This window comes from Hypomesus nipponensis, chromosome 17 (genome assembly GCF_054491055.1).
Source record: "Hypomesus nipponensis isolate SF chromosome 17, ASM5449105v1, whole genome shotgun sequence".
Classification (NCBI taxonomy): Eukaryota; Metazoa; Chordata; class Actinopteri; order Osmeriformes; family Osmeridae; genus Hypomesus; species Hypomesus nipponensis.
The window spans coordinates 4,114,447-4,138,036 of record NC_140377.1 but is presented as its reverse complement, the minus strand read 5'-3'; the positions used below and the strand labels follow the sequence as shown (position 1 = coordinate 4,138,036).

General features: G+C 47.2%; 2 protein-coding genes across 4 annotated transcripts; both read left to right on the top strand.

The window, feature by feature from the left end:
* Nucleotides 1-404: 404 nt before the first annotated feature.
* Nucleotides 405-16,288, top strand: ppp1r1b (protein phosphatase 1, regulatory (inhibitor) subunit 1B). Of its 2 annotated transcripts, none has more exons than XM_084676998.1 (5): nt 405-911; nt 12,024-12,107; nt 12,274-12,349; nt 13,691-13,840; nt 14,734-16,288. In XM_084676998.1, exons 1-5 carry the CDS (start codon nt 804-806, stop codon nt 14,883-14,885), a joined length of 570 nt encoding a protein of 189 aa, XP_084533124.1. In that variant the 5' UTR covers nt 405-803; the 3' UTR covers nt 14,886-16,288. The 2 variants fall into 2 exon arrangements, with proteins under 2 accessions (XP_084533124.1, XP_084533123.1); XM_084676997.1 differs by having other exon boundaries at nt 13,691-13,846.
* A 650-nt stretch (nt 16,289-16,938) lies between these two features.
* stard3 (StAR related lipid transfer domain containing 3) lies at nt 16,939-23,512 on the top strand. Of its 2 annotated transcripts, none has more exons than XM_084676995.1 (15): nt 16,939-17,083; nt 18,117-18,361; nt 18,578-18,655; nt 19,260-19,337; nt 19,441-19,494; nt 19,793-19,910; nt 20,017-20,118; nt 20,261-20,316; nt 20,405-20,497; nt 20,628-20,690; nt 20,826-20,921; nt 21,063-21,142; nt 21,276-21,380; nt 21,491-21,584; nt 21,673-23,512. In XM_084676995.1, the coding sequence occupies exons 2-15, from the start codon at nt 18,128-18,130 to the stop codon at nt 21,778-21,780; spliced, it is 1,359 nt and encodes a 452-aa protein (XP_084533121.1). In that variant the 5' UTR covers nt 16,939-17,083; nt 18,117-18,127; the 3' UTR covers nt 21,781-23,512. The 2 variants fall into 2 exon arrangements, with proteins under 2 accessions (XP_084533121.1, XP_084533122.1); XM_084676996.1 differs by lacking the exon at nt 16,939-17,083 and adding an exon at nt 17,247-17,320.
* The last annotated feature ends 78 nt before the right edge of the window (nt 23,513-23,590 follow it).

The following is a 23,590-nucleotide window of genomic DNA, read 5'->3' as shown; positions in this document are numbered from 1 at the left end:
ATCTATTTGCCTTTACATAGATGTAAATGCCTCTTTTAAAATGACCAAAGTAATAATCTGACACAGTCTGTTTTGTTTTCTTTCTTGTTTTTCTTTTCCCTCTCCCTTCCCTGTTTCTCCCTCCTTTTAAACCACCCCCTGCTCTCTGTCCCCTCCCTCCCTCCATCTCTCTCGCAAACATAAATCTCTCATTCACAAATAGAGGCCAAAAGAGGCTCAACTGATGGGATGAGATTATCTCTTTTTTTTCTGATTACAAATCAACTTCAGCTTGGATACAAAAACATGACCCGCTCCTCCTTCCATCCTCTCTTTTTTTATCCCCTCCCCTCTCACTGGTAGTCTCCGCCCCCTCTCTGTCTCTGTCCCTCCCCCCTCTCTCTCCCTTCCAGCTGTAGAGACGTGCCTCGTACGCTCTTGCAGCACAGGTTGAAAGGAAGGGACAGAGAAGGTGGGGAGACAGAGAGAGAGAGAAACACCCCAACACACGCACAGGCAATCTTAAAAAAAAAAAAGAAGTGAGGCAGCTTCGAAAAAGAGAACTAAAAAAACACCGAAAACAACAGGACAGATATTGTATTGATCTGCAAGAGAGAAAAAGGAGGCAGAGGCTGACAGACAGAAAAGAGGTTAAACAGGAGAATCCGTTCATCTGAGTTGAAGGAAGTCAAGAGAAGCGAGACAGGAGAGAGTGAGGGGGAAACGACCCAGAGACAGGACTACCTTGCTGAGGGAGATCCAGGTTTGTCTGTCTGGTGAGAGACCCTCTCTTCTGGGACACATACCCACCAGGAGAAAGAGCCATGGAGCCCTCTGATTCAGTTGACGTGGAGGCCAAGGAGAGAAAGAAGATCCACTTTGCTGATCCGTCCTCGGCGCCGACCCAGCTGGACCCCCGACAAGTAGAGATGGTGAGTGAGAGATGGAGGGATCTGACCCAGTAGAAAAAGATGAAGGGATAGCATCTCATGTGAGAGTGTTTTGCTCGGATATAATCCCCCCCCGCCTGAAGGGAAATGGTTGTGCACCATTGTAGACCACAGAGTTTGATCTCGGTCCTTCTCTCTTTTCTATTTCTGACTGATCTGTGGTCAGATTCCCCTTTCCCCTTGGTTTGCGTAACACTATTATGACATTTCCTTTTTTGTGTTTCTTCATAAGTATGGTCCCCTACTGCAACTCTCATCTCTGGCTTGGTTAAGTATGTGCTAGTGAAATGAACTGCAACTCTTGAGCATGTCCGACTAGGCACAATGACACTTTCTGGCACCTCCAACTATACAAATGACCCATGGTCAGTTACTAACATCACAGTTAATGATTAGCCAGTTGATTGGTATCTGTCTTTCTCTGCTATGTCCCCCCCCACCCCCAGTCACAGTATCACTCATTCTAACTTTAGCCTTTGTTTATCTGTCTGTCTTTCTCTCATACTTTTTCTATCTTTCCAATGTCACTGTCTTTTAGTACATGAAACGACAGTTGACAGTAAGGGTGTCTGGCTGTCTGCAGGTTGAAGTGGGAGCATCGTGATATACTCGGAGGGAGTCAGATGGCTGAGCTGTGAGGGAGTTGGGCTAGTAATCAAAAGGTTGCTGGATGGATTCCCCGCTGTGCCAAATCACGTTGTGTCCTTGGGCAAGGCACTTCACCCTACTTGCCTTGGGGGGAATGTCCCTGTACTTTCTGTAAGTCGCTCTGGATAAGAGCGTCTGCTAAATGACTAAATCTAATTCTGCCCTGTCGTTGCTAAGTTTTATTTTAGCCCTCGACAAAAGTGGGTCAAAGTAGGAGCTGGTTGCTGCGGTGTGAGATCGAGGCCAGTGGCGCGTCCTCGGGAGGGCTGGGGGAGAGGGTGGAGGGGAGGAGAAGGGAGAGCTATATGGAGGAACGTCGAAAAAGAAGCAGCGACCTGTTCTCTGGTTCACCCGTCTGGTGTCACCTCCCTCGGCTGCTGCTCCTGTTCCTGAGCTGCTCTCACACGGAGCCTCTCTCCAGCGCTCACCCTCCTCTCTACCCTCTCTCTCTCCAGCGCTCACCCTCCTCTCTACCCTCTCTCTCTCCAGCGCTCACCCTCCTCTCTACCCTCTCTCTCTCCAGCGCTCACCCTCCTCTCTACCCTCTCTCTCTCCAGCGCTCACCCTCCTCTCTACCCTCTCTCTCCTTTTCCCATCCTTCCCTCCATCCTTTCCTCCTTGCACCCTCACTCGCTCCCGGCCCTCCTCCCCTCTCCCCTTCTCCCTTCCTTTATCATCCCTCCCTCCCTTTCTCTTTCTCTCTCTCTCTCTCTCTCTCTCTCTCTCTCTCTCTCTCTCTCTCTCTCTCTCTCTCTCTCTCTCTCTCTCTCTCTCTCTCTCTCTCTCACTCTCTCTCCCTATGCTCTCTGTCTCCCTCCAGCCCCCCTCTTATCTCCATCTGTAAGCTGAACCGGACAGTTCACCTCTAGTTCAGCCAGCCTCAGGGGCAGCAGGTCTCGGGCCTCCCTCCCTCCCCCCTGCACCCAGCCGAGGGGGGGGGGAGGGGTGCTGCATCAGGGTTACTCACCAACCTCACAGCCAAGCCCTCGAAGCGGCAGTAAACCCCACTGTAGTATTCACGCAGGTAAACAGACAGTCCCAGGTGTGCAGGTGATAGTGGTGGTACACAGGCTCTCCTGGGTGGAGATAATGGCAGGAAAGCATGTAATTGTGCTACGTTTGTGTGTGTGTTTGCATACTGCGGATGTGTTGTGAAAGGAACCTGTGTGTTGGGAGCATGGCAAACAGAGGCCGGTTGTGTGTTTCAGAGATGGAATCTACACAACGCTGAGTGTAGGGCTCTAGGGATATGGGAGTGGGCCTGGTAATGACATATGTTCATTTAGAGGGCCCCTTCTCTCTCCCACAGCAATTAAAACACCCATGTAAACACACAGCGCAAATGTTTGTGAAAGAGGTTTGATAAATAGGGCAGTTAAGTCGTTGTTATTTTTCTGACTGACATGCACTGTTTTCTAAAAGGGCTTTTCCCTGTCAACACCATGACATGTCCCCTTTGTGTTCAGCACGGTACAGCTAACGGGAATAAAAAGCACAGTTGTGATGCTTTGGCATGTCGGGGCTGTTACCATGACGCCTGCACTGTTATGTTCCCTTGCGTCTCCCAGGTCACATCAGAAAGGTGAGCCGTAATGGAGTCTGTTTGGGTCATCTGCATAAACGATACACTTTAAATGTAAATCTCAGTGCGTGATGCTGCAGGGGATTTAATGTTAATGTTAAACGGACCAAACTTCACTCCCACGCCAAGGAATCAGTCACCAGGCTAGACAGCGAAGACTGTGAACCCAGCTGGTGCCCAGAAGTCATGGAATCCATTACAATTTCCCGAGTAACATACCGCAAATCTGCTTCCAGGATCAGACATCTCCGTACTGAGGGCTCTCTCTTGGGGCGAGGCTCTGCCCTCTGATGGGCCCACAGGCTGCACATGCCCCGTGTTTATCTCCAGCATCCCCACGGTGCTCCAGAGCTGATGTGGGCTAATGTGCATAATGGGGAGAGATTAGGGTCATCGTAACCAGGCTGCCTCTCATTCCCTTACAGTGAGTCGCTCTGTGGACTAAACACAGGGGCCTTTGGCTCTCCTATCCTAATCTGATCATCCATCGCTGATCCTATGGAGAGAGAGGTGTGTGGATATGAGTAGAGCAAAGGGAAGCCCATCCTCCCTAGCCACCTATTTAGCCTCCGATCTCAACGGAACCCACAGGGGCACTGTAGAAGGCATCCCAGTTGCCACCCTCCTTTTCCCCACGCACATCAACACACACCCTCCTCAACCCCCCCCCCCCCCCCCTTCACCCCCACTCTAGCATGTTTAGACATCACTTAGCGACCTTTGGTGCAGTGAGTGTTTGTGGGTAAACATTGCCTGTCTGAGGGACTGTCAACATGCACTCCTAACCAGAACATCTTACTGGATGGCACAAAAGCATGCTGGGAAAAAGGACTTTGTGAACTTTTGGCTGATGGTGTGGCCCTGCATGAGGATGACCGATGAGTCGGTCATGACTCAGGAGTTTGGCTCTGGAAGGGGTTCCAGGGGGCTGTGGGTTAATTGTGTTCTTCTGGGATGGTGCCAAGAAAAGAGACATTTATTTCCACACACTCATTCGTAACTTCCTCTGCAGTTGGACTCGTTTATTATTGGGATATAGTTTAACAACACCAGCTAGATAGGAAGTCTGTATGTGATGACGTGTGTGGCTGTGTGTGGTGGGTGTTGGTGTGTATTTGTGTGTGTGTGTGTGTGTGTGTATGTATGTATGTATTCATGCATGCATGTATGTATGTATGTATGTATGTATGTATGTATGTATGTATGTATGTATGTGTGTATGTGTGTGTGTGTGTGGGGGAGGTTGTGTGGGGGGGGAGTCTCAAAAGGCCGCTCCCTGTTTTTGACAGTCACAGTGTTTTCTCTGAGAACTTCGAAGAATGGTTTGCTGACCCTGTATCTGTCGTAACAGGATTAGCAGAGTCAGCTCAAAGACGCCTCACAACGCGCAGCTCCTCCAACCTCAGCACGTCACATCCGTGTACTTTAACTACACTGCACGTCGGTGCTCTTTTAATAGAAAACACATTTTGGCTGTCGGTGTTGCCGAAGCTGGCGTTGGATATGACTATGGAGTGTTGGCTGTCCTGATTGGACAGTCACAAGCTGGTTTACATAATCAATGCATTGGTGTTGTCCGGGTGTGACGTCAACGCGGTCGATGGGATTGTTGTTCCGTGATTTGACATTCAGTACAGTACAGCTGTGTTCCTGCCTGTCAGCGTGTGTTGGATAAACACCCAGAACATAATATTGAACAGGGGCTGCCGGGTGTTGGCTTTGTGATGACACAATACACACAGATATCAGACGACCCAGATACATCTCACCATAGATATATGTAAAGGCTAGATGTCTCGTCTGTGTTGCCGACCAACGGAGAGATGTCAGAGATGTCGTTATGCCACTGCATACTTCTATTCTATAAAGAAAACAAATAACATAATTATTCACTAGTATGCAGTAGCATAACAACATCTCTGACGTTGATAACAAACCAAACCGTTTGGAAATCGGTTGAAAATTGAGCAAGTTATGGTTATATAAAAAGTTAATGTAGCACCAACACGATGTTATGGGTGAGCGAGTTGACTGTAGCAAGATGGCCGCCATGTGTGGACGTTCTACACTCTGCTGTAAGACAGCTAGCCTGTATATATATCTATGCATATGTATAAAGACATTGAGAGGGGCCTCGTTAGGACATGACGTGTACATTTGGCAGACGCTCTTATCCAGAGCGACTCACAGTAACAGGGACATTCAGGGACATTCACCCCGAGACAAGTAGGGTGAAATTTCTTGCCCAAGGACAAAACGTCATTATGAAAGGCCGGGAAATCGAACCGGCAACCTTCTGATTAATAGCCCGATTTCCTAACCGCTCAGCCATCTGACTCCCTATGACGCAGGCGTTGTCCTGGTGAAATGTCGCCTCCCGGGCATGTGGTGATGATCAACAGAGGCTCTGCTACCTGTCTGCTTAGAAAACATGGAGGACCCACAGCGCCGGATCACACGACCAACGGAGGATACCTAAGATGATCCGCAACAGAACACGCCGTCTTGAATTAGCCTGTGTGCCGTCCTTTGCCGTGCATCCCAGTCATTCAGGCTGCAGGCGTGCTGAGGGAAACTGCCCACAGCCTCCACAGTTGTGACCGCCCCAGCCTCATCTCAGATCACGGGGGTGGAGAGGGATTACAACCTTGCGTCTCTGTTGCTAAGGACTGTGGTGGTGGTGGTGGGGGGGGGGGGTGGTTGACCATGAAGCTGTCCGGCCAGTGGATGAAGCCAGGAGTGGATCAGTGGGGTGATTCTGGGTTCACCAGACTGGGTCAGCACAGAACCAGAGGCAGCCTTGTCCCCGTAATCTGTCTCCAGACCAGGAGCCAGGAGGGTTAGAGGGCAGGCTCTGGATCGGAGCACAGCTCTCTATTCCCTGAAACAATGAGACGCAGGACAGTGGATGCAGGGTGAGAGAGAAATGCAACTCGAGTTCATTTGGTCTGGAATCCTTAATCACTGACATGAAGGGAGACTGGCATTGTGTTGCTGTTGTGTGAATCAGTGTTGTTATTTTAACATGATTAGCAGCTTATGATGACTTGGACAGATTTGGGACTTTGTTTCATAGTTGGAAAATGCGTATTTCCAAATTCCAGTTCCCTGTGTGTAAGCTATGAACTTGAGTGTAATATTGTGAAGCCAATCCCTGACCTACAGTGTAAAGCAGGCAATGGCTGACATTCTTATGCCAACCTTCCCCTCAGTCTGTAACCCTAACCACTGTGCAACATGTCATTTGTAGTGCATACTGTATACCACGCACCTCGTGGTGGGGCGCTTGAGTGACACGTCCCTTGTGACTTCATCCTGACGGGAAGGTACCTGTCACTCACACTTACCTGCCCTCCAAACACACCCTCATAACTGTCACAAAGGAATACTCCCACAATCCCCTGCACAACAGGCTCCCCCTCGGCGACCAGCATCTAATTAAGTAAGCAGCAGGGGCCGCGGCCCCTCAGGGGACTGAGGGGGTGAAGGGGTGAGGAGGTGAGGGGGTGAGGAGGTGAGGGGGTGAGGAAGTGAGGGGGTGAGGAGGTGAGGGGGTGAGGAAGTGAGGGGGTGAGGAGGTGAGAGGGTGAGGAGGTGAGGGGGTGAGGAGGTGAGGGGGTGAGGAGGTGAGGGGGTGAGGAAGTGATGGGGTGAGGAGGTGAGGGGGTGAGGAATTGAGGGGTGAGGAAGTGATGGGGTGAGGAGGTGAGAGGGTGAGGAGGTGAGGGGGTGAGGAGGTGAGGGGGTGAGGAGGTGAGGGGGTGAGGAAGTGAGGGGGTGAGGGGGTGAGGAGGTGAGGGGGTGAGGAAGTGATGGGGTGAGGAGGTGAGAGGGTGAGGAGGTGAGGGGGTAAGGAGGTGAGGGGGTGAGGAGGTGAGAGGGTATCTGGGTGACTGTGGGTAGTGCGGGGATGCAGTCAGTGTGATGTCACAGTGCCGGTAGGTAGAATTGCATTGCTTGGTTGGGGTTACAGGAGAACCCCTCCAGCTGCTGTCTAATCCAGCCCATCTGTTTGCCTAGTTAGCCGATGATGATGGGGTCAAAGGCCTCAACGTGCGTCAGTTGCGAATCACAGCCCAGTGCATGCTGTCTGCCATCACTGTGTCTCCTGCTCTGCAAAATGTAACTGCAGCCAACAAGAGGGTCATAGGTCAGGTCAAAGGTCTTGCCTCGGCCTGTGTGTGTGTGACACCACCATAGATCTCTGGTACTGAGAGATAAAAGAAGAGAGAGAGAGAGAGAGACACACACAGACAGAGAGAGAGCTATTAATTGCTGTTACATGATATTTTGGAAAGTCTGAAGCAGCCATTCCTACACACCTCTACCAGTTCGTTAATATTACCGGTTCTTATGTTGACGTTACAGCACTAGAAATCTTAAGCCCTTTAAAGCCCCATAAGAAAGCTGAGAGGCCAGATTTAATTATGTTCCTCATCTAGTTATCTGTCTCCTGAAAGTATAATTAGTTTCTGCACTTTTTGTTGCCAAACCATGCCAGCACAAGCAGTTCTTTTATAAAAATTATTAAGTTTTTTCTGAACAGAAGTGTTGCTGCTTTGCTAATGCGTCTAAATGAATGTCAGCTCGCTGAGAGAGGGATTACTTTTCCCATTATTGTGTTATAGCACTTAGCAGAGTTAGCTCAAGAGATTCAGCCTCCTCATTTCATTAGACCTCTCAGACCTTGACAAAGGCAGGGCAGCTGTCGCGATTGATAGAGTCCTGCTGTCACGTTCACACAGAGTTATGCTTACAGAGAGTGAAAGAGGATGGGCAGTGATGTGCTCTTAACCAAAAATAATGGTTAGTCCACTAGTCCAGGTGAAATGGTTGGAGTAGTAAAAAGAGAGAGGAAGAGAATGAGAGGTAGGGGTGTACGAGATGAAGAACGAGAGAACAGAAGCAGATAGGAATAGGTTGAAAGTGTCAGTGTCAAGACCAATGAGCTGCTTACGACAGGGAGAGGGTGAAAGGGAGGGCTACATAGATGAGACAAGGAAGGGAGAGAGAACAGGGTGAAGGTTGGGAAGAGTCATGCGCTGGCATATTTTGCAACTTGTCTGCATGTCTAGATGCTGTTAAGTGTTTCTGCTAAATTGATGGCGTACGGAACTGAGTACTTATTTATGTAGTGCACGTGGCAGGTTGACACCCTAACTGAACATCAGTCACTTTGTACATTTCTATTTGTCTGAGGGGCTGAATGACAACCAGATCATTAAAGAAAGAGGTACAAGGCAGAAATGATTCCGTGTGAGACCCGGGGCTGGTTTCACCTTTACCTCAGAGGACCTCCACACTCTGCCTAATGAGATGGGCTTACGTAATGGAGAGTTTGGTACCTGGAGTGAAGGCAGGAGCAGGACATCTCAGGGCGGGGCTGGTGTGTGGCTCACTCTGTCGTCTTCGTAGTGACACAGTGGTGCCCCCTGGAGAGGGTGCGCTGGTATCTCTGCCTGGTTTCAGCAGTGCCAGGGAGATGCTCTGTCTCGCTCCGCCTGGACCCTGGGGGGTCCGCAGATCTAGTTTACGCTGTCCTACTGTAGCTTTTAATAGGCTGCCGCAGATTAGAGGGGTGGCTCTGGGGAGCAGACCCACATCAGCTAAACCTGCATCCTAGCTGACTACATGGCTACTGGGGAGACCCGCATTGTGTCCAACACACACACATAGTCACGCTGTGTCATGCAGACTTTAGGTGAAACTTCTGAATGACATCGGTGGTCTACTTATACGGCCGGCCTCTGCCACTGCCATCATTCTTTGAAGAGAATGAAAGAGAAAGAAGAGAAGCTGGATCCAAGAGGGAGGACAACTGTGTCATTAATCAGTTGTGTTCAAAGAGCTGTTTCTCACTCTCTCTTTCTGCTGCGCCCCCACCCCCCCCCCCCCACCCCCCACCCCCATGTGCACTCTCTCCGGCTCCCTGCATGTCTTTTAGCTTTCAACCAATGGAAGTCCTCTCCACATGCAGCACTGTCTTCGTGTGTTTTGGAGGAATGTTTTCATCGTGTCCGGAGCTCTTACTGTGTAGTCCTTCCGCACTTTCAGCCTCTGCCAACGCAGGCTCAGTGTAGTCATGGTAACGTGGGGGAGATGTGGGGGTCAGGGACGGCAGGGGCAGGGTTGGGGGCTTGGGGGAAGGGGCATCAGGAACACACCTGTGGAGCTCCAGTGCTCCCTGAGACGATTTGTCTTCTAAGAACAGTGGTGGAGGCCAGAACAGCGGGGCTGATCTTAATGAGACTGAACAATGGCAGCCACAGAGGCAGGGAGGGTGGGTGGGGGGAGAGGGGGGGTGGGGGGAGAGAGGATAAGGTGCACTGGGGGTAATCTCACACGCTGTAGCCCAGTACTGGCGTAAATTGAAAAGTCACAGACGATCTTATGTAACCGGCAACGTGGGGTGATTTAAAAGCTGCGCCGAGTGTTACATCATACGGCCTTTCCGCAGTCATGTGTCCCTGAACCGCCATCACCATGGTGCCTTTGTATGTGTCTCTGTGTGTGCCTAGTCACTATAGTTATTCTAATTTAATGTCTCTGAGAGAGCCGTGCAGCTAGATTGGGCTTGTGTCCAGTGAAAAGTCGTGTTTGATGTTTTCCCAGAAGAATAGCACTCATGTGCTTTACTGGAATAGGGCATCCTCGCAAAAATGCATCAGCCCCACATCCACAAGTGAAAGAATTCATAGGTTATGCCTTCATTAGGCTCGGTAAAACCAAGGTTACCGAGTAATCTACATTCAGTGTTGACATTCAGCACCGGCCTCCCTAGCAGGTGAATATAAAGTAGCTGACACTAAAATACAACAAATATTAGCATATACCTCAGTGACCTAAATGATCCAGCATCGTTTTTGATGATTTTTTTTCTTGTTTTTCTTTCATCTCGTTCCATGTATCTTCATTAGTTTCTCTCTCTCTCTCTCTCTCTCTCTCTCTCTCTCTCTCTCTCCATCTCTCTCTCTCTCTCTCTCTCTCTCTCTCTCTCTCTCTCAACAAAATTATCCTATGAAGACACCATTCCTCTGCCTGGCAGGAATGCAGCAGAGCAGCCAAATTGTTTGCATGGAGAGATCCTTGGACATGGTAACATCTGGTCAGGTCCTCTCTGACAGCCCTAGACTGTGTAGACTAGCTCAACCCTGGAGCCCACAGGAAGGAAAGGAGACTCAATTCAGCAGTGTCTGGTAGCAGGTGTGAGCCAGGCAGCAGGCAGGCAGCCAGCCATCAGCCCCAGGCTGCCCCACCTGGTCTGGGGAGAGAGGGGAGACAGAGGGGGTCAAACAGAGCCCTGCGGATGTCCCCTGCTGTGGCTGGCGGAGAGGGAGGTGCGAGGGCTAGAGGAAGTGACACGTCATGTGAGCTCTGCGTCATAACATTTCAGCTGAGAAGAGATCACACAGCACAGTGTTGAAGAGAAGTCGAGAGAAATGGAGTTGTTTTGAAACACGTGAACGGGGATAATGCTACAGTCAAGGTGATGAATGTGAGGGAGGGGGAGAGAGAGGGACAGTGAGCGTTCGATTGCGGTAAAGGCACTACTTGATTGATGAGATTATGTGTCACTGGTATCATAAATAGCGGTCGAATCCATGCTTCCACCCCCTCCATTATCCTGCGAGTGGCCGTAGCTTTCCACTGTTGCCTACAAAAGCTTTTGCTTTGGCAACACTGACCTCACTCTCTGATGCATGTCAGTCTGTTCCTACGTCCACATTGTGAAACATAAACACAACCCACAGAGCAGATTCCCCACAAACAAACAAGTGCTTCTCTTCATCTTTTGTTGTGTGGTGTGACTCCGTACACAGTCAGCTTTAGGTCAACTCCAAGGTGGGCTCATCCTTGGGCTCTGCTTAGGTGGTTCTGAATGCCTGTGTCATGTGATGTAGTATGTGGAAGTTTTGAGGTGAAATCCAAATTGCTAATGTATGAAAGAGTGACTAGGACGGTTCCACTTGGTAATATAAGTGAGGCACTGTGAATTGTACAGGACCGGTGCCTCTGTCAAAAAAAATTCTGCCTGCCGGCCTGCCTGCCTGCCTGCCTGCCTGCCTGCCTGCCTGTCTGACTGCCTGACTGCCTGTCTGACTGTCTGCCTGCCTGCCTGCCTGCCTGCCTGCCTGCCTGTCTGTCTGACTGTCTGCCTGACTGCCTGTCTGTCTGTCTGTCTGTCTGTCTGTCTGTCTGTCTGCCTGACTGTCTCTCTGTCTGCTCCATGGCAGGGAGGGGCTGACAGGCTTGTGGTTGGGTCTAGATTGCTCCTCCTCTCTCCTCTCTGTATGTGCTGTATCTGTGATGAGGAAAGGCACGTAGGCAAACCAAGACACAGTCCACAATGTCTGGAGATAAAGTCCCAAACCAAGGCACACTCCACACTGTCTAGAGATAAAGTCCCAAACCAAGGCTCACTCCACACTGTCTAGAGATAAAGTCCCAAAGTCCACTCCTGTGGACAGAGTAAGGGTAGTAGACGTCACACGTCTACGTCAAACAGTGATGCGTCTGTTGCTCAAGGTGCAACTCTGAGGCTCCAACTGAATCTCAGCAACCTCGGATTGCACCATTGCAATTTCCCAAACTGTTGAGCACAATCACAAAACAAGAGGCCTTGTGTTCCAGTGACTCCAGCCTTACACCTTTGACCTCATCTCTGCTTAACGCCCAGACTATTTGCTAACGGTCTCTCGAGTCCAACTGGGAACTAAATCTTAGAAGGCCGGTGGTGGCCCAGAGCTTGGTGAGTCACTCGGAGGAGGGGAGGATTCAAGCGGTCAAACATCATGATGTTGATGATTCTCTTGTGTGTTTGTTTGTGTGTATGTATGTGTGTATCACTGTGTGTGTGTTTGTAGATCCGGCGCCGGAGGCCAACACCTGCCACACTGTTCAGAGTAGCAGACCAGGCCTCCCCTGAAGATGACCAGTCCACCCATCAGGTTAAAGTGCGCCGCTGCTCAGGAGCATCATGCCAGTATTATGGCTACCGTCACAATAGCGGCATGATCGACATCATATGGCTTTGCTTTATATGAATATACTGCACGTACACAAAGGCTTTTTACTCATCCCAGTGTTGGTGTCGAACTTTCCATCCTTTGGCAGTGGGTCGTCGGGGAGAATGGCGTGCTTAAACCCAAGAGGGTCAACCCCAATGTGTACCAGCCGCCATCACTGAGAGGTATGTCTGTCATTGAGGTCAGGCACTGGGCTCTGTGTTGTGAACCATCCCTGTGTTTGTGCCATGTTTTACCCGGCTTCTCTGTGTTATGTTACCTATCCTGCTGCGTGCAGACTGTAGAAGGCAGCAGGGCAACATGCTTGATGCAGATACATCACACCCTTTTTAGAGTTTACGTCAAAGATCGAGTGTGGTTTGTTTGGAGTCTATTTTGGATGAGTATGCATGTAGGACTGCACTGAATACTTCACATACTGTAGTTAAGAGAGAGCGAGAAAGAGAGAGGGACAGAGACTGAGAGAGAGAGAGAGAGAGAGAGAGAGAGAGAGAGACTGAGAGAGAGACTGAGAGAGAGACTGAGAGAGAGAGAGAGAGAGAGAGAGAGAGAGAGAGAGAGAGAGAGAGAGAGAGAGATTAAAGACTGACAGCTGGGAGACACCGAGTGTGAGTCTGTGCAACTCTGGATCATCCAGGATTACAGGACAGTGTATACAGCTGCTGACACACACACACACACACTCTCTCTCTCTGCATCGGTAGGTGCAACTATAAATGCAGTTCCATCCTTGCATGCAGAAGCAAAGCTGTATATAATATGTAGGATGTGTGTAGATAATCTGAAAATGATTTTGAGCTTGTCAGCACTACTTCATAAGATAGGGATTTATGGGTGTGTGTAGAATAGGTTAGTATACTGACTTGAGTTGTGTTCATGTGTCAGAGGGTTGTTTGTCACCCAATCATCTAGTCTCGCTGACAGATTGGGGAAGAGAGCCGTTCCCCTCTTTGAGATTTATGATCAGATATCCCAGCAGAGAACAACAACCTGTCTCTGTGTCGCAGTGCTGGAGGTGTGTATTGCGAAAGAGAGAGAGAGGCCAAGGTGACCTATGAAAGAGGGAGAGGGAGAGGGGAGACAGTAGGGAATGAAGAGTGCTAGGGCGAGAGATAAAATGAGGTGAGTCAGCATTGTTTAGAGCAACAGAGAACAGGAGCCGAGAGGGATGAAGAGAGAACCGAAACCAAAAGGAAAGAGAGATGAGAGAAAGGCTAGGAAACAAAACACCACCTTTTTGAAGTAGAAATGACGCACTACTGCAAAGATCAATGAGAAACAACCAGTGCTACCCCATCTGTGTGTCTGCTGGGATAGCTGGTGAACTCATCCGTCCGTCTGAAATGCACTGAAATACCCGCATGACGCATGGTAACAATGACAAGCCTGTTGAAGCCTAGTCAATCCAAAACCTATCCCTTTATCCCTTTGTCTGTGTTTGTGTTTCTGTCCCTGTGTGTGTCTGTGTTTGTGTGTTGCCTAAACCTGTGTATGCATGAGCACAGCCGTGCAGAAGATGGCTGAAGCTCACATGCAGCACCTAGGTGTCTACCCCCCTCTGGAAGACTTTGAGGGGGAAGAGTACCATGACTACCACTGGCATGAGGAGGAGGAGGGGGAGGAGGAGGAGGGGGAGGAGAAATCCCCCAGCCAAGGTGCCGGTGAGAGGGCAACACCCACAACAGGGCCCTGCGTTCTGACAAGCGCAACACGCCACAGACAGGAGGGACACTGACTGGAGCTGATACACAGTACACACACCTGCATGTACAACTCAGAGGCTTGGTCTGTCTGTGTTCAGTAGCTGCCGGGATTCATTTAGCCCCCTAGCACTGCTTCAAAGGGCTCTTTGTCTGTGAGCCATCTTTCTGCAGTTTTCGGGGTAAAGTGAGCTCCTCCATGGATCCGTGGGGGTTCAGGTGAACTTTACTGTGTTGACAGATCTCGCCTAATGTCTCATTCGTCCTCTGTCTCTGGCCCCAAACCTGTCAGAGGGGGCCCAAACCTGTCAGAGGGCACACTGGAATGCATTGTGCTCCTGTACTACCCACCCTTGTGAAGGTTCCAGTCAATGTTTCACTGCAGCTACTACACTCACTGTTTGGCAGAGCCCCTTGTTTGATGCTGTGTAACCAGTTTTAATGCATACCCGTCCAAAACGTGGTCATGACAGTACGTATTTTCCAAAAAGAAACACCTTGCCATTTTAGCACAGCACCTCAGGCAGAGACTCAGTTGTTCGAGAAGGACATGGAGAAGCTAATTCCTTGGAGCACACTGCATGCACGCTGTAGCACCTGCACAGTTTTACAACTTTAACTCTCTCCTACCTGAAACGAACTGGTGTGTGTGGTCTGAGAAGGAGTTCTGAGTGTAAATACAATACTGTCAATTGTAAAGGGGTGCTAAGTGCTTACAATTGAGCTTTTGAGCTGTCATAATTGACTACGCATGCGGCATTGAGTAAAATAGATATTTAATCATGTCAGGTTGCTTGTGTGTGATGTGATGTTCGATTGCATCTGTTGACTGGACCTTTCTCCCTCAGATCAGCAAGATACCCCCACTGCTGAAATAACAGAAAAGGTGTCAAACGTGACGATGATGTCCAAACAGGTCCAGGAGGATGACGACGAAGAGGAGGATGAGAAAGAGGAGATGAAAGACAAGGGAAAGACAGGAAATCAGACGGGGGAGTGACTGATGGAAGACGGCAAAGAGTGGGAGAGGAGAGGGAGAGAGAGAGAGAGAGAGGGGAGAGAGAGAGAGAGAGAGAGAAAGGGGAGAGAGAGGGAGGGGAGAGAGAGGGAGGGGAGAGAGAGAGAGAGGGGAGAGAGATGGTGTGTAAGAGTGTCAAATATTTTTTAACTCAAAAACATTAAATGACAGGAGTGGATGTGCAGGTGTGTGTATGTGTGAATGTGTCTGACGTCAGTGTAGTATTCAAGAATGAAAAGTGTGTTTGTGTGCGGATTCTATCTCTAAGTGACTAACTCTGGATGCTGTTGACAAGTATGAATAAATGAATTAGCAATAAAACTGTATGTTAGAAATCGCCAGAGAATTGGAGAGAGACAAGGGTGGGAGTTGGCAGGAGAAGTTGAGGCACAGGTAAAAGTGTTTTATGGGGTGGCGAAGAGTGATTCAACAGCACATCATGTCAGTCAAGCTAAACACGTCACTTTGGCCCCCGTGTCTCCATGAACATGATGGGAGTAGAATGGTCCAAGGTCCCCAAGGTCACCATGATCAGATGCTTCCCGAAGTAACACTAGTCTTAACCTCCATGTCAGAGGGGACCCCCTTTTGTTGTGCTTGAGTTTTCTCAGGCCACTCAACACAAACACGCACACACAAATACACATACACCTTTTTACTGTATGCAAACGACAATAATATTATGGGCACCTTTCAAATTAGCTTGAACGACCTGCGTGACACTTTCAAGCTACGCAGCTCGTTTTGCTCTGGCCTAAACCGAACATGTGGTCGAAAACAAAATGTGAAATACTTTGGTCTGCTCAAAGAAAAGGGCTTCTACTGCCATCATGTGGTTGTAGGCAGATATAACAGGGAATGTTTCAGCACAAGTAAAGGATGGCACAGAGTAACTTTACTCCAACCCATTACTTCATATTTTAGAAAATATCTTGTATAATTCTACCTCTGAAAAATGTAACCCGGCCAACGTTTTTTTGTGGATAGCGTCTCATGGTTTGTAATAGTTGCAGAAAAAAAATCTCCACAATTTTGTACACATGTATAGTTATTTTTTTCTTAAACCTACAGTTCAGAGTAAAACGTAGTCCATCCTCTGTGATTGGACACACTTATACTGTCTGGCCCAGTCTAATTTGCCGATGATTAATAATGTGGTTGCACAGCCTCTCTCACAGTCACACACGTTCTCCCTCTCTCCCTGCAACGGTGGAACACCACATCTGGGCGTAAAAATGCTTTATACTATCTGAACGTTGTTATCATCATTATGTCCGAGCATTGTTCAACTGCTTGATGCAACTGAACAGATAAGTGTACACATGTTTCTGATAAAGGGTTTTCTTCATTTCCAATAAAACCTAACACTGTTGTTATATTCTCTACTCAGACTCCTGTGTGTGTGTGTGTGTTTGAGTCATGGGGTTATATGTGCGTGTGTGGGAGAGATAAAGAGAGATGAAGAAAAAAAAAAGAAAAGAGAACGATAGAGATAGATTTAACATGAAACTTAAAAATCAAGAGAGTTCCTCTCCCCATAGGTGAGACAACTTTGGGCGCAGGGTGCTGAAAGAACAGCGTATCATGAGAACGAGCGAGCGCGTCTTTGTATATGCCTGCTGCCACTCATCCGTGCTGGGTCTACTCACAAGTTACATCTCCGCACAACAAAACGCTATATGACTATTAAATACGGCAACTACATGGAAATGCTTTAAGAAAAAGACTGCCAACTGAAACGTAATTATGAAGTGATCATTGCACGCTTTATTGCGAATAAGCATATAAATGCATGATAATATTATGGCACTTTACAATTATGTCCAATTAAGCTATGCCAAATGTGTCGATTGCACAGCATACAGTGTGGCAATTGGAACAGAGATAACCATGCACAAATACAAATGGCATTGTTAAACTTCCTAATAATGAAATACACCGTCTGATTTTGTTCTGCTGTGGTTTCCATTATGTGAGGTTGTGTAAAGATTATGAATCATTATAGGTGAAAGGGGCCAGGAGGGACACGTACTTGGGCAAATATACATACGGTATTGAATAACTTTAAAAAAAAGATTTCATCGTGGATGTAAATGATACAAGTCTCCTCCCTTAAACCTTGCAAATGATGGCGTCACCCAGGCATTTCCTGATTAAGAAAGAATGATACCATAATTCAGGTGAGAAACTCAAAGTGGACACTGAAAACTTTACTTTAGATACATCGTTAATGATCATAATGTCATGTGTTCGTATTTCAAAGTTGACATGAAGCTAGCATATTTTACGGATTCACGGTTTTCCTTTGCCTTGTCTAATCGACAGCTAACTGCTAGCACATAGCTTGGTAGAAAACTAGTCAGGCTGTTCCAGCTGTTTTGCAGCAGGCTAGCTGTTTAGCGAACTGGCCCCATACAGTAAGCAAGTAGCTCTTTGTTTCACAGTGGTTCAGGTTGAAAAGGTCCTGACATTGGGCATGAAAAACACAAGTTTACGATGACTTATTAGCTTTATATTTTGACATCGTCGCTAGCTTTAATAAAATAGCGACAGTGACTGACTGACCTAGCTACAATGCGTTAAGATAGCTAGCATTAGCTAGCTTTATTTGTCAACAAGTAGCTTGAACTAGCCTGACTCTACGTTTTGTTGCCAGCTACTTTTGGTTCAAGTTAGCAAGTCTAATACTTGTTTTATTTTGTGGGCATTTACATTTCCTTTAGCTAGCTAGTATATTGTTTTAAGCAGTGGCTTATAATGGTAGACTAACATTTAATCAAACGATCTCCAGTCTTGGCAAAGTAATGCTTGTAAATTCTTTTTCAAAATGTCATACTAACTAGCATTTTTTTGTGGGTGGAAATTGCTCAAATTAAGCCTCGATAATGTATTAAACGTAAAGAATTGCTGAAAATGGGGTGAGACGTGTTCTGTAGATGTTAGCTATATGATTTCCTTGTCATTACGTAGCTAATCGTGATGCGTTTAAATGTAGCAAGCAAAATCAATGCAATCTTGCTAAACAGTAGCCTGATAGTCCAATGGTCAAGATAAGATAGAAATGTTTTCCTGTTTAGTTGATTTTATGTCATCCTCTTAAACGATAGCGTTATACTCATCAAAACACGATCTAATGTTTTTTAATATTATTTCTCCTACTTTGATTTGACTGACTTGGTTGCCACCCCATCACTACCCCCTCCCTTCATCCAGGTGGACTGTACATGCCCACAGTAGGAATGCCAGGTGGAATGGACTATGGGGAGTTTGGGGGAAGCCTTCCCAACATCGGCTCTCTGAATGCATCCTACTCAACCTCTTTATCCATCCCCTCCCCTCACTACCTGCTGGTTCCCCCGGGCAACCGCAGAGTTATCTCAGATGTCCGGCGGACCTTTTGCCTCTTTGTAACCTTCGACCTCCTCTTCATCTCCCTCCTCTGGATCATTGAGCTCAACGTGAGTGTTCCTCCTAACACAGATAAAAAATGATTGACTGACATCCATTGATCGTCCCATAAGCAAACCAGTTTGCAAATAGGCGGATGTTATCTATTTTATTAGCTGTCAATCTCGACTGTCTTCATTGTTTTCCGGAAGCGTGTAGTGTGTTTGCAGCTTGGCACAGTAAGTTCAGTTATTTACTTGTTTTTCTTTGTGTTGTTCCCACTGCAGATCTTAAGCACAATTTGGGAGAATCTTAAGGAGGAGGTCATCAACTATCACTTCAAGTCCTCCTTTTTTGACATCTTTGTAAGTGATAAGTTAAGCTACTGTACATGTACACCTACAAGTGGGGTTCATAAAGGTTTACAAATGTTACTATCTAGTCATCTCTGTTTCTTATATACTAGTATTATAAATAGACCAATACGCTGTTCTTATTGGTCCCGAGACGTTCTCAAAAGTTAACAAATCTGTTTGTATACCTCCTGAAAGTTCGCAGAGGTAAACAAACGTTTTTTGAAACTCCACAGAGTTGTTTGATATGTTGCCTTGGAGATGTAGTGACATCGCCAGTGCAAGTGCAGCTGATTGCTCTGACAACATGACATATGCTACAGATTCACACGTATTGTTGTAGTAAATAAGAAACCAAATGTTAATCTTCGACCGGTCAGCAAACACTTTGTCGCCTCGACCTACAGTCTCGGTTAACTAACGTTTTAACAAATCTCTGCTTACAAAGGCGTTTGCACACCTGTCGAAGAGTAAACATTTGCAGTTTAGTATCCTCTTGGAATGAACTGTCAAGACCATTCATGGGGCTTGACTTTTGAATAGTTAAGTAAACATGTTCTTATCACGTGTACAGCATAGCTGGAGGTCGATATCTTGTGTTTGATTTCCTCCTCAGCTCCTGGCTCTGTTCCGTTTCCTGTGTCTACAGTTAGGCTACGCTGCTGTGCGTCTCAGGCACTGGTGGGTTGTAGCGGTAAGAAAGCGAAGCACAAAACAGTCTAGTATCATATCGAACTCTGACAGACTGATGGAGTTTGACGCATTCCTCCTGTGTTTTTCTCTTTCTGTGTTCACAGATTACCACTCTCGTGACTAGTGCCTTTCTTGTTGCCAAAGTCATCATTTCCAACGTGAGTGACCCGTAGAGTTAGTTTTACAGGTTGTTTGTGAGCTTTAACTGGTACTTCACCATTTCACTTCTGCTTTCAGAACACAGATAAAACTCTCTGTTCGTCTAGAATTTTCATACCCATGGCAGAAATATATTCTTTCTTCTGCTTTCTGAGTCTACAAACCCATGACATCAGATCCATGTTACAAGAAGCTGCATGGCTAAACATCTGTGGTTTGTCTGTGAAAGCTGTGCCAGTACTGATCTTGGTTGATAAAGAACATTACAGAACTCACAGGGTTTCCTGTCTTTTACAGCTCTTGACCCAAAATGCATTTGGCTATGTGTTGCCCATCACTTCCTTTGTTGTGGCATGGCTGGAAACCTGGTTCTTGGATTTTAAGGTGCTCACCCAGGAAGCTGAAGATGAGAGGAGTGAGTTACCCAGACAGGCAGACAATGTGAAAGAACTTGATCGATGATTATTATTATATTTATTTTGTGTTTCTTGTATTACCCTGCTGACTGACCTCTCCTCCAGTCTACCTGGCAGCTGTGCACGCAGCGTGTGAACGGGCTCCGATGATCTACCCCCGGGCTGTCTCAGATGGCCAGTTCTACTCACCCCCCGAGTCCCTGGCAGGTCAGCTAGCCACAGCACCGCGTTATCGCTCCCACATCTTTCCCTCTCATGTCCCCTAACTTCAGTAGCAGTCCTGTGACCCCCGACAGTCTGAGACCGTGTGGGGTCTCTCTTCTGACGGTCGTCTCTGTGTCTGTTCCAGGTTCCGAAGAGGATCTGGACGAGGAGGGTCTTGGTCGTAGGGCCAACACAGCTTCGGTACTGTACCCTTCCGCAAGCTTGCTTTAACCAGTGATGCTGCTTATGTCAGCCAGGACTGGCTCTCACTCTACATTCCGCTCCTCAGGAGAAGGAGTATGTTCGACAGGGCAGAGAGGCCATGGCTGTCGTGGAACAGATTCTGACTCAGGAGGAGAACTGGAAGTTTGAAAAAAACAATGTGAGTGTTTCTATGTGGGATTTGGTCTGTGTTTGTCGATTTTTGTACTTGAATTATGTCAATCCGTGGTTGTTCGTAAAGAACTTCTGCTCAATGGGGTTTACCGATATGCATGGCTCTTCCATGTCAGGACATGGGGGACTCGGTATACACTCTGGAGATCCCCTTCCATGGGAAGACTTTCATCCTGAAGGTATGATCATCCTATCAACAGGTTATAATACATATATGTTGTGTTCTTATAATACAAAATTTAAAAAAAGAAACTTTTAGATATCAACTCTGAGACATGAATTTTTGATGTACCTTGTTGACTGTGTCCTTGCAGGCCTTCATGCAGTGCTCAGCTGAGCTGGTTTATCAGGAAGTCATCCTCCAGCCAGAGAAGATGGTGCAGTGGAACAAAACTGTGTCTGGTTGCCAGGTTATTCCTTTTTTACTGACCTCAGCATTTATTTATTTTTACTGACCAGCAACTCTGGTAGATGTAGATTCTACTATGGCGTGTAAACTTGCTAACTGGTATGATATATAAACATGCAAACTGGTCTTATTTTCTTTTTAGATTCTTCAAAGGGTGGACGACAACACCTTGGTGTCGTACGATGTGTCTTCCGGGGCAGCAGGGGGTGTGGTCTCCGCTAGGTAGGCTAGCCCTTGTCCCACTCATTCTCTTCTCTGTTCGTCCACAACTGCATTCGTTGGTGAATTGTTTTTCTCGAAATGTCCTCAGTCAAGTGGACACGGGTGTGACCTGCCATATCTCTTGACTCTTAAGGGACTTTGTGAACGTGCGGCGGGTGGAGCGCAAACGAGACCGCTACATCTCCGCAGGCATGGCGACCGAGCACGACGGCAAACCCGCGCACAGTCGCTACGTCAGGTCAGGCTTGGCCACCAGAGGAAAAACCCAACTGGTTTTGTGTCGACGGTCTGGTGTTCCCTCCTCTAGCTTTCCCTCCCTGACCCTTGACCCTTCCTTCTGTTCCTCAGGGGGGAGAACGGCCCTGGAGGGTTTGTGGTGCTCAAGTCTAGCAGTAACCCGTCTGTCTGCACCTTCATCTGGGTCTTAAACACAGATCTTAAGGTAACGCCCTGCCGTCGTCATGGTAGTTATGGGGATTGTGATTCTCCCCCTCAGCTCCAGACTTCTGACCTCCCGTCTGTTATTTCAGGGTCGACTGCCTCGCTACCTCATCCACCAGAGCCTAGCTGCCACCATGTTTGAGTTCATGGGCCATTTACGGCAGCGCATCTCCGACCTACGCCCTGCGCACCGCTAATGTGCTTCCCGTCTACAGGTTCCACAGCGCCACAGCGGGTTTAGAGGTGCAACTACAACCTTCAGGCACCCAAACGGTTGTTCCCTCAAAGGACAGGATGTGAGGTGTTGTGGAAAGCCCGCGGTTACCTCGTTTGTTTATATAAACATTTTAAGGAGATGGTTCCTCTGCCAACCTTGTTGCTTTTAGAAACCGTCATTTTTTTTATTTTTATGTAACTATAACTGTCTTTGCTATTCCTTTCACTGTGATGTGAATGTGGACACTGTCTTCCCAGTCGAGAAACTCGGTTAACCTCTGGCTGCTCAAGGAGGGCTGTTCTTCGAGGCATGAAGGAGCATGACTTTTGAAATCTTACATTTCCATTCTCTCTTTAAAGAGAACGGATGTTATGACCTTAGTGTGTGTGCATGGACCGGGAGATGTACCCACGCTTCCCTGAGCCTTATTCTCTTATTCTACTGCACATGTTCACCATTAATTGGCAGTGTTTGCTTTGCTTTTGTTTTGTTCCTGATCACTGTCTTAACCGTGCTTCTCTGGTGACTCTAAAGACACGGCATCACACAACCACTACGGTAACTACGGTAACGGGCTCTTGGGAGTGCTGAAAAAAAAAAAATCCTCTCTCTCACACACACACTCTGACACACACTCACCCACACAGCTCGGTCTGCCTGAAGTCTCAGGTGGAGGATCACAGTCCGACACTTGAAGAGGAAGGACTGCCTCTGACTACTGTGAACGGACATGAAGGAGTTCTCTCTAGAAGGGGCAGGCGACCCCATCACGTACCACTCAGCCCTTTTGGTTTGGTCAGCCATGGAGGAAGTCAGGAGATTCTAAAACTGGACTCCTTTGTGCCAATGCATAGCCTCAAGTGTCCTTTGTAAGGGAAAAGCTGCCCTCACTGAGAGATGATAGAATTTGTTACTGTACTGGTCGATGGATTGCACCATATGGAATAAGCCCTTTACTGCAGTCCTAATGTGGCAGTAAGCAAAAAATGATGAATCTGCTTTTTAAGTATTGTTATTGTTTATTTTGTTAATATATGAATGGAATTTAATCGGGGTAAGTTAAATCGTAACAAATGAATACTTTGTGAGAATTCCTCTCTCCCCTCAGCCTTAATGTTTGGTTTTATGAAGATACAAAAGGGTCGTTCGGAGTAGTTTTGATGTCACTGGACATGTATTGGGCCACATCATCTCCAAATATCTCTTGGGACCTTGTAGGTAGGCAACATTAGGTAGATCTTGAGCGAACAAGTATATTTTTTATACTGCACATAAATGACACTTTAGTTGTAAAGTTTGCTGTCTTGACACGGTCATTAAGTTCCCAGTTCACACAGTCTAAATCGGATTGTACCATAGTAAATGACAATTTCCATGAGATTAGCTATTTTGAGGTTTCTCAAACCATAAGCAGTTGGGAAAAACACTCTGATCATAGACTGTCTATGACTGATTAACTTTAGGTGCCTTTTGTTTTTTATAATTTATTTCAATAAAATCTAAGTGGTAATACCTTTGCTTTACATTTTAGCCAAATGTATTTCAAAGCTGCAGAGATTTTGTTTTGTATGTTTGGTTTTTATGACTGTACAAATTGTTTTAAAATTGTTTCACATTTAAAAAGTTAATTCATTTCACAAGCTTTCACTGGAACACAGAACAGCAACTTTGTTATTGAACTGGATATAAAACTAATAAAATGTGTCAATTGATTTCTGTTTTGTAAAAGGATCATTCATACCCACCTTTAGTGGTGCTCCTGCTGTTCTACCTTTTGCCCCAACGGGCCA

Coding starts and splice junctions, on each gene's coding strand:
- stard3 (XM_084676995.1), top strand. CDS start 18,128: ATGCCCACAGTAGGAATGCCAGGTGGAATGGACTATGGGGAGTTTGGG. Junction 20,498..20,627: donor GGAAGTTTGAAAAAAACAAT/GTGAGTGTTTCT, acceptor CTTCCATGTCAG/GACATGGGGGACTCGGTATA. Junction 21,585..21,672: donor TCTTAAACACAGATCTTAAG/GTAACGCCCTGC, acceptor CTGTTATTTCAG/GGTCGACTGCCTCGCTACCT.
- ppp1r1b (XM_084676997.1), top strand. CDS start 804: ATGGAGCCCTCTGATTCAGTTGACGTGGAGGCCAAGGAGAGAAAGAAG. Junction 912..12,023: donor ACCCCCGACAAGTAGAGATG/GTGAGTGAGAGA, acceptor GTGTGTTTGTAG/ATCCGGCGCCGGAGGCCAAC. Junction 12,108..12,273: donor ATGACCAGTCCACCCATCAG/GTTAAAGTGCGC, acceptor ATCCTTTGGCAG/TGGGTCGTCGGGGAGAATGG.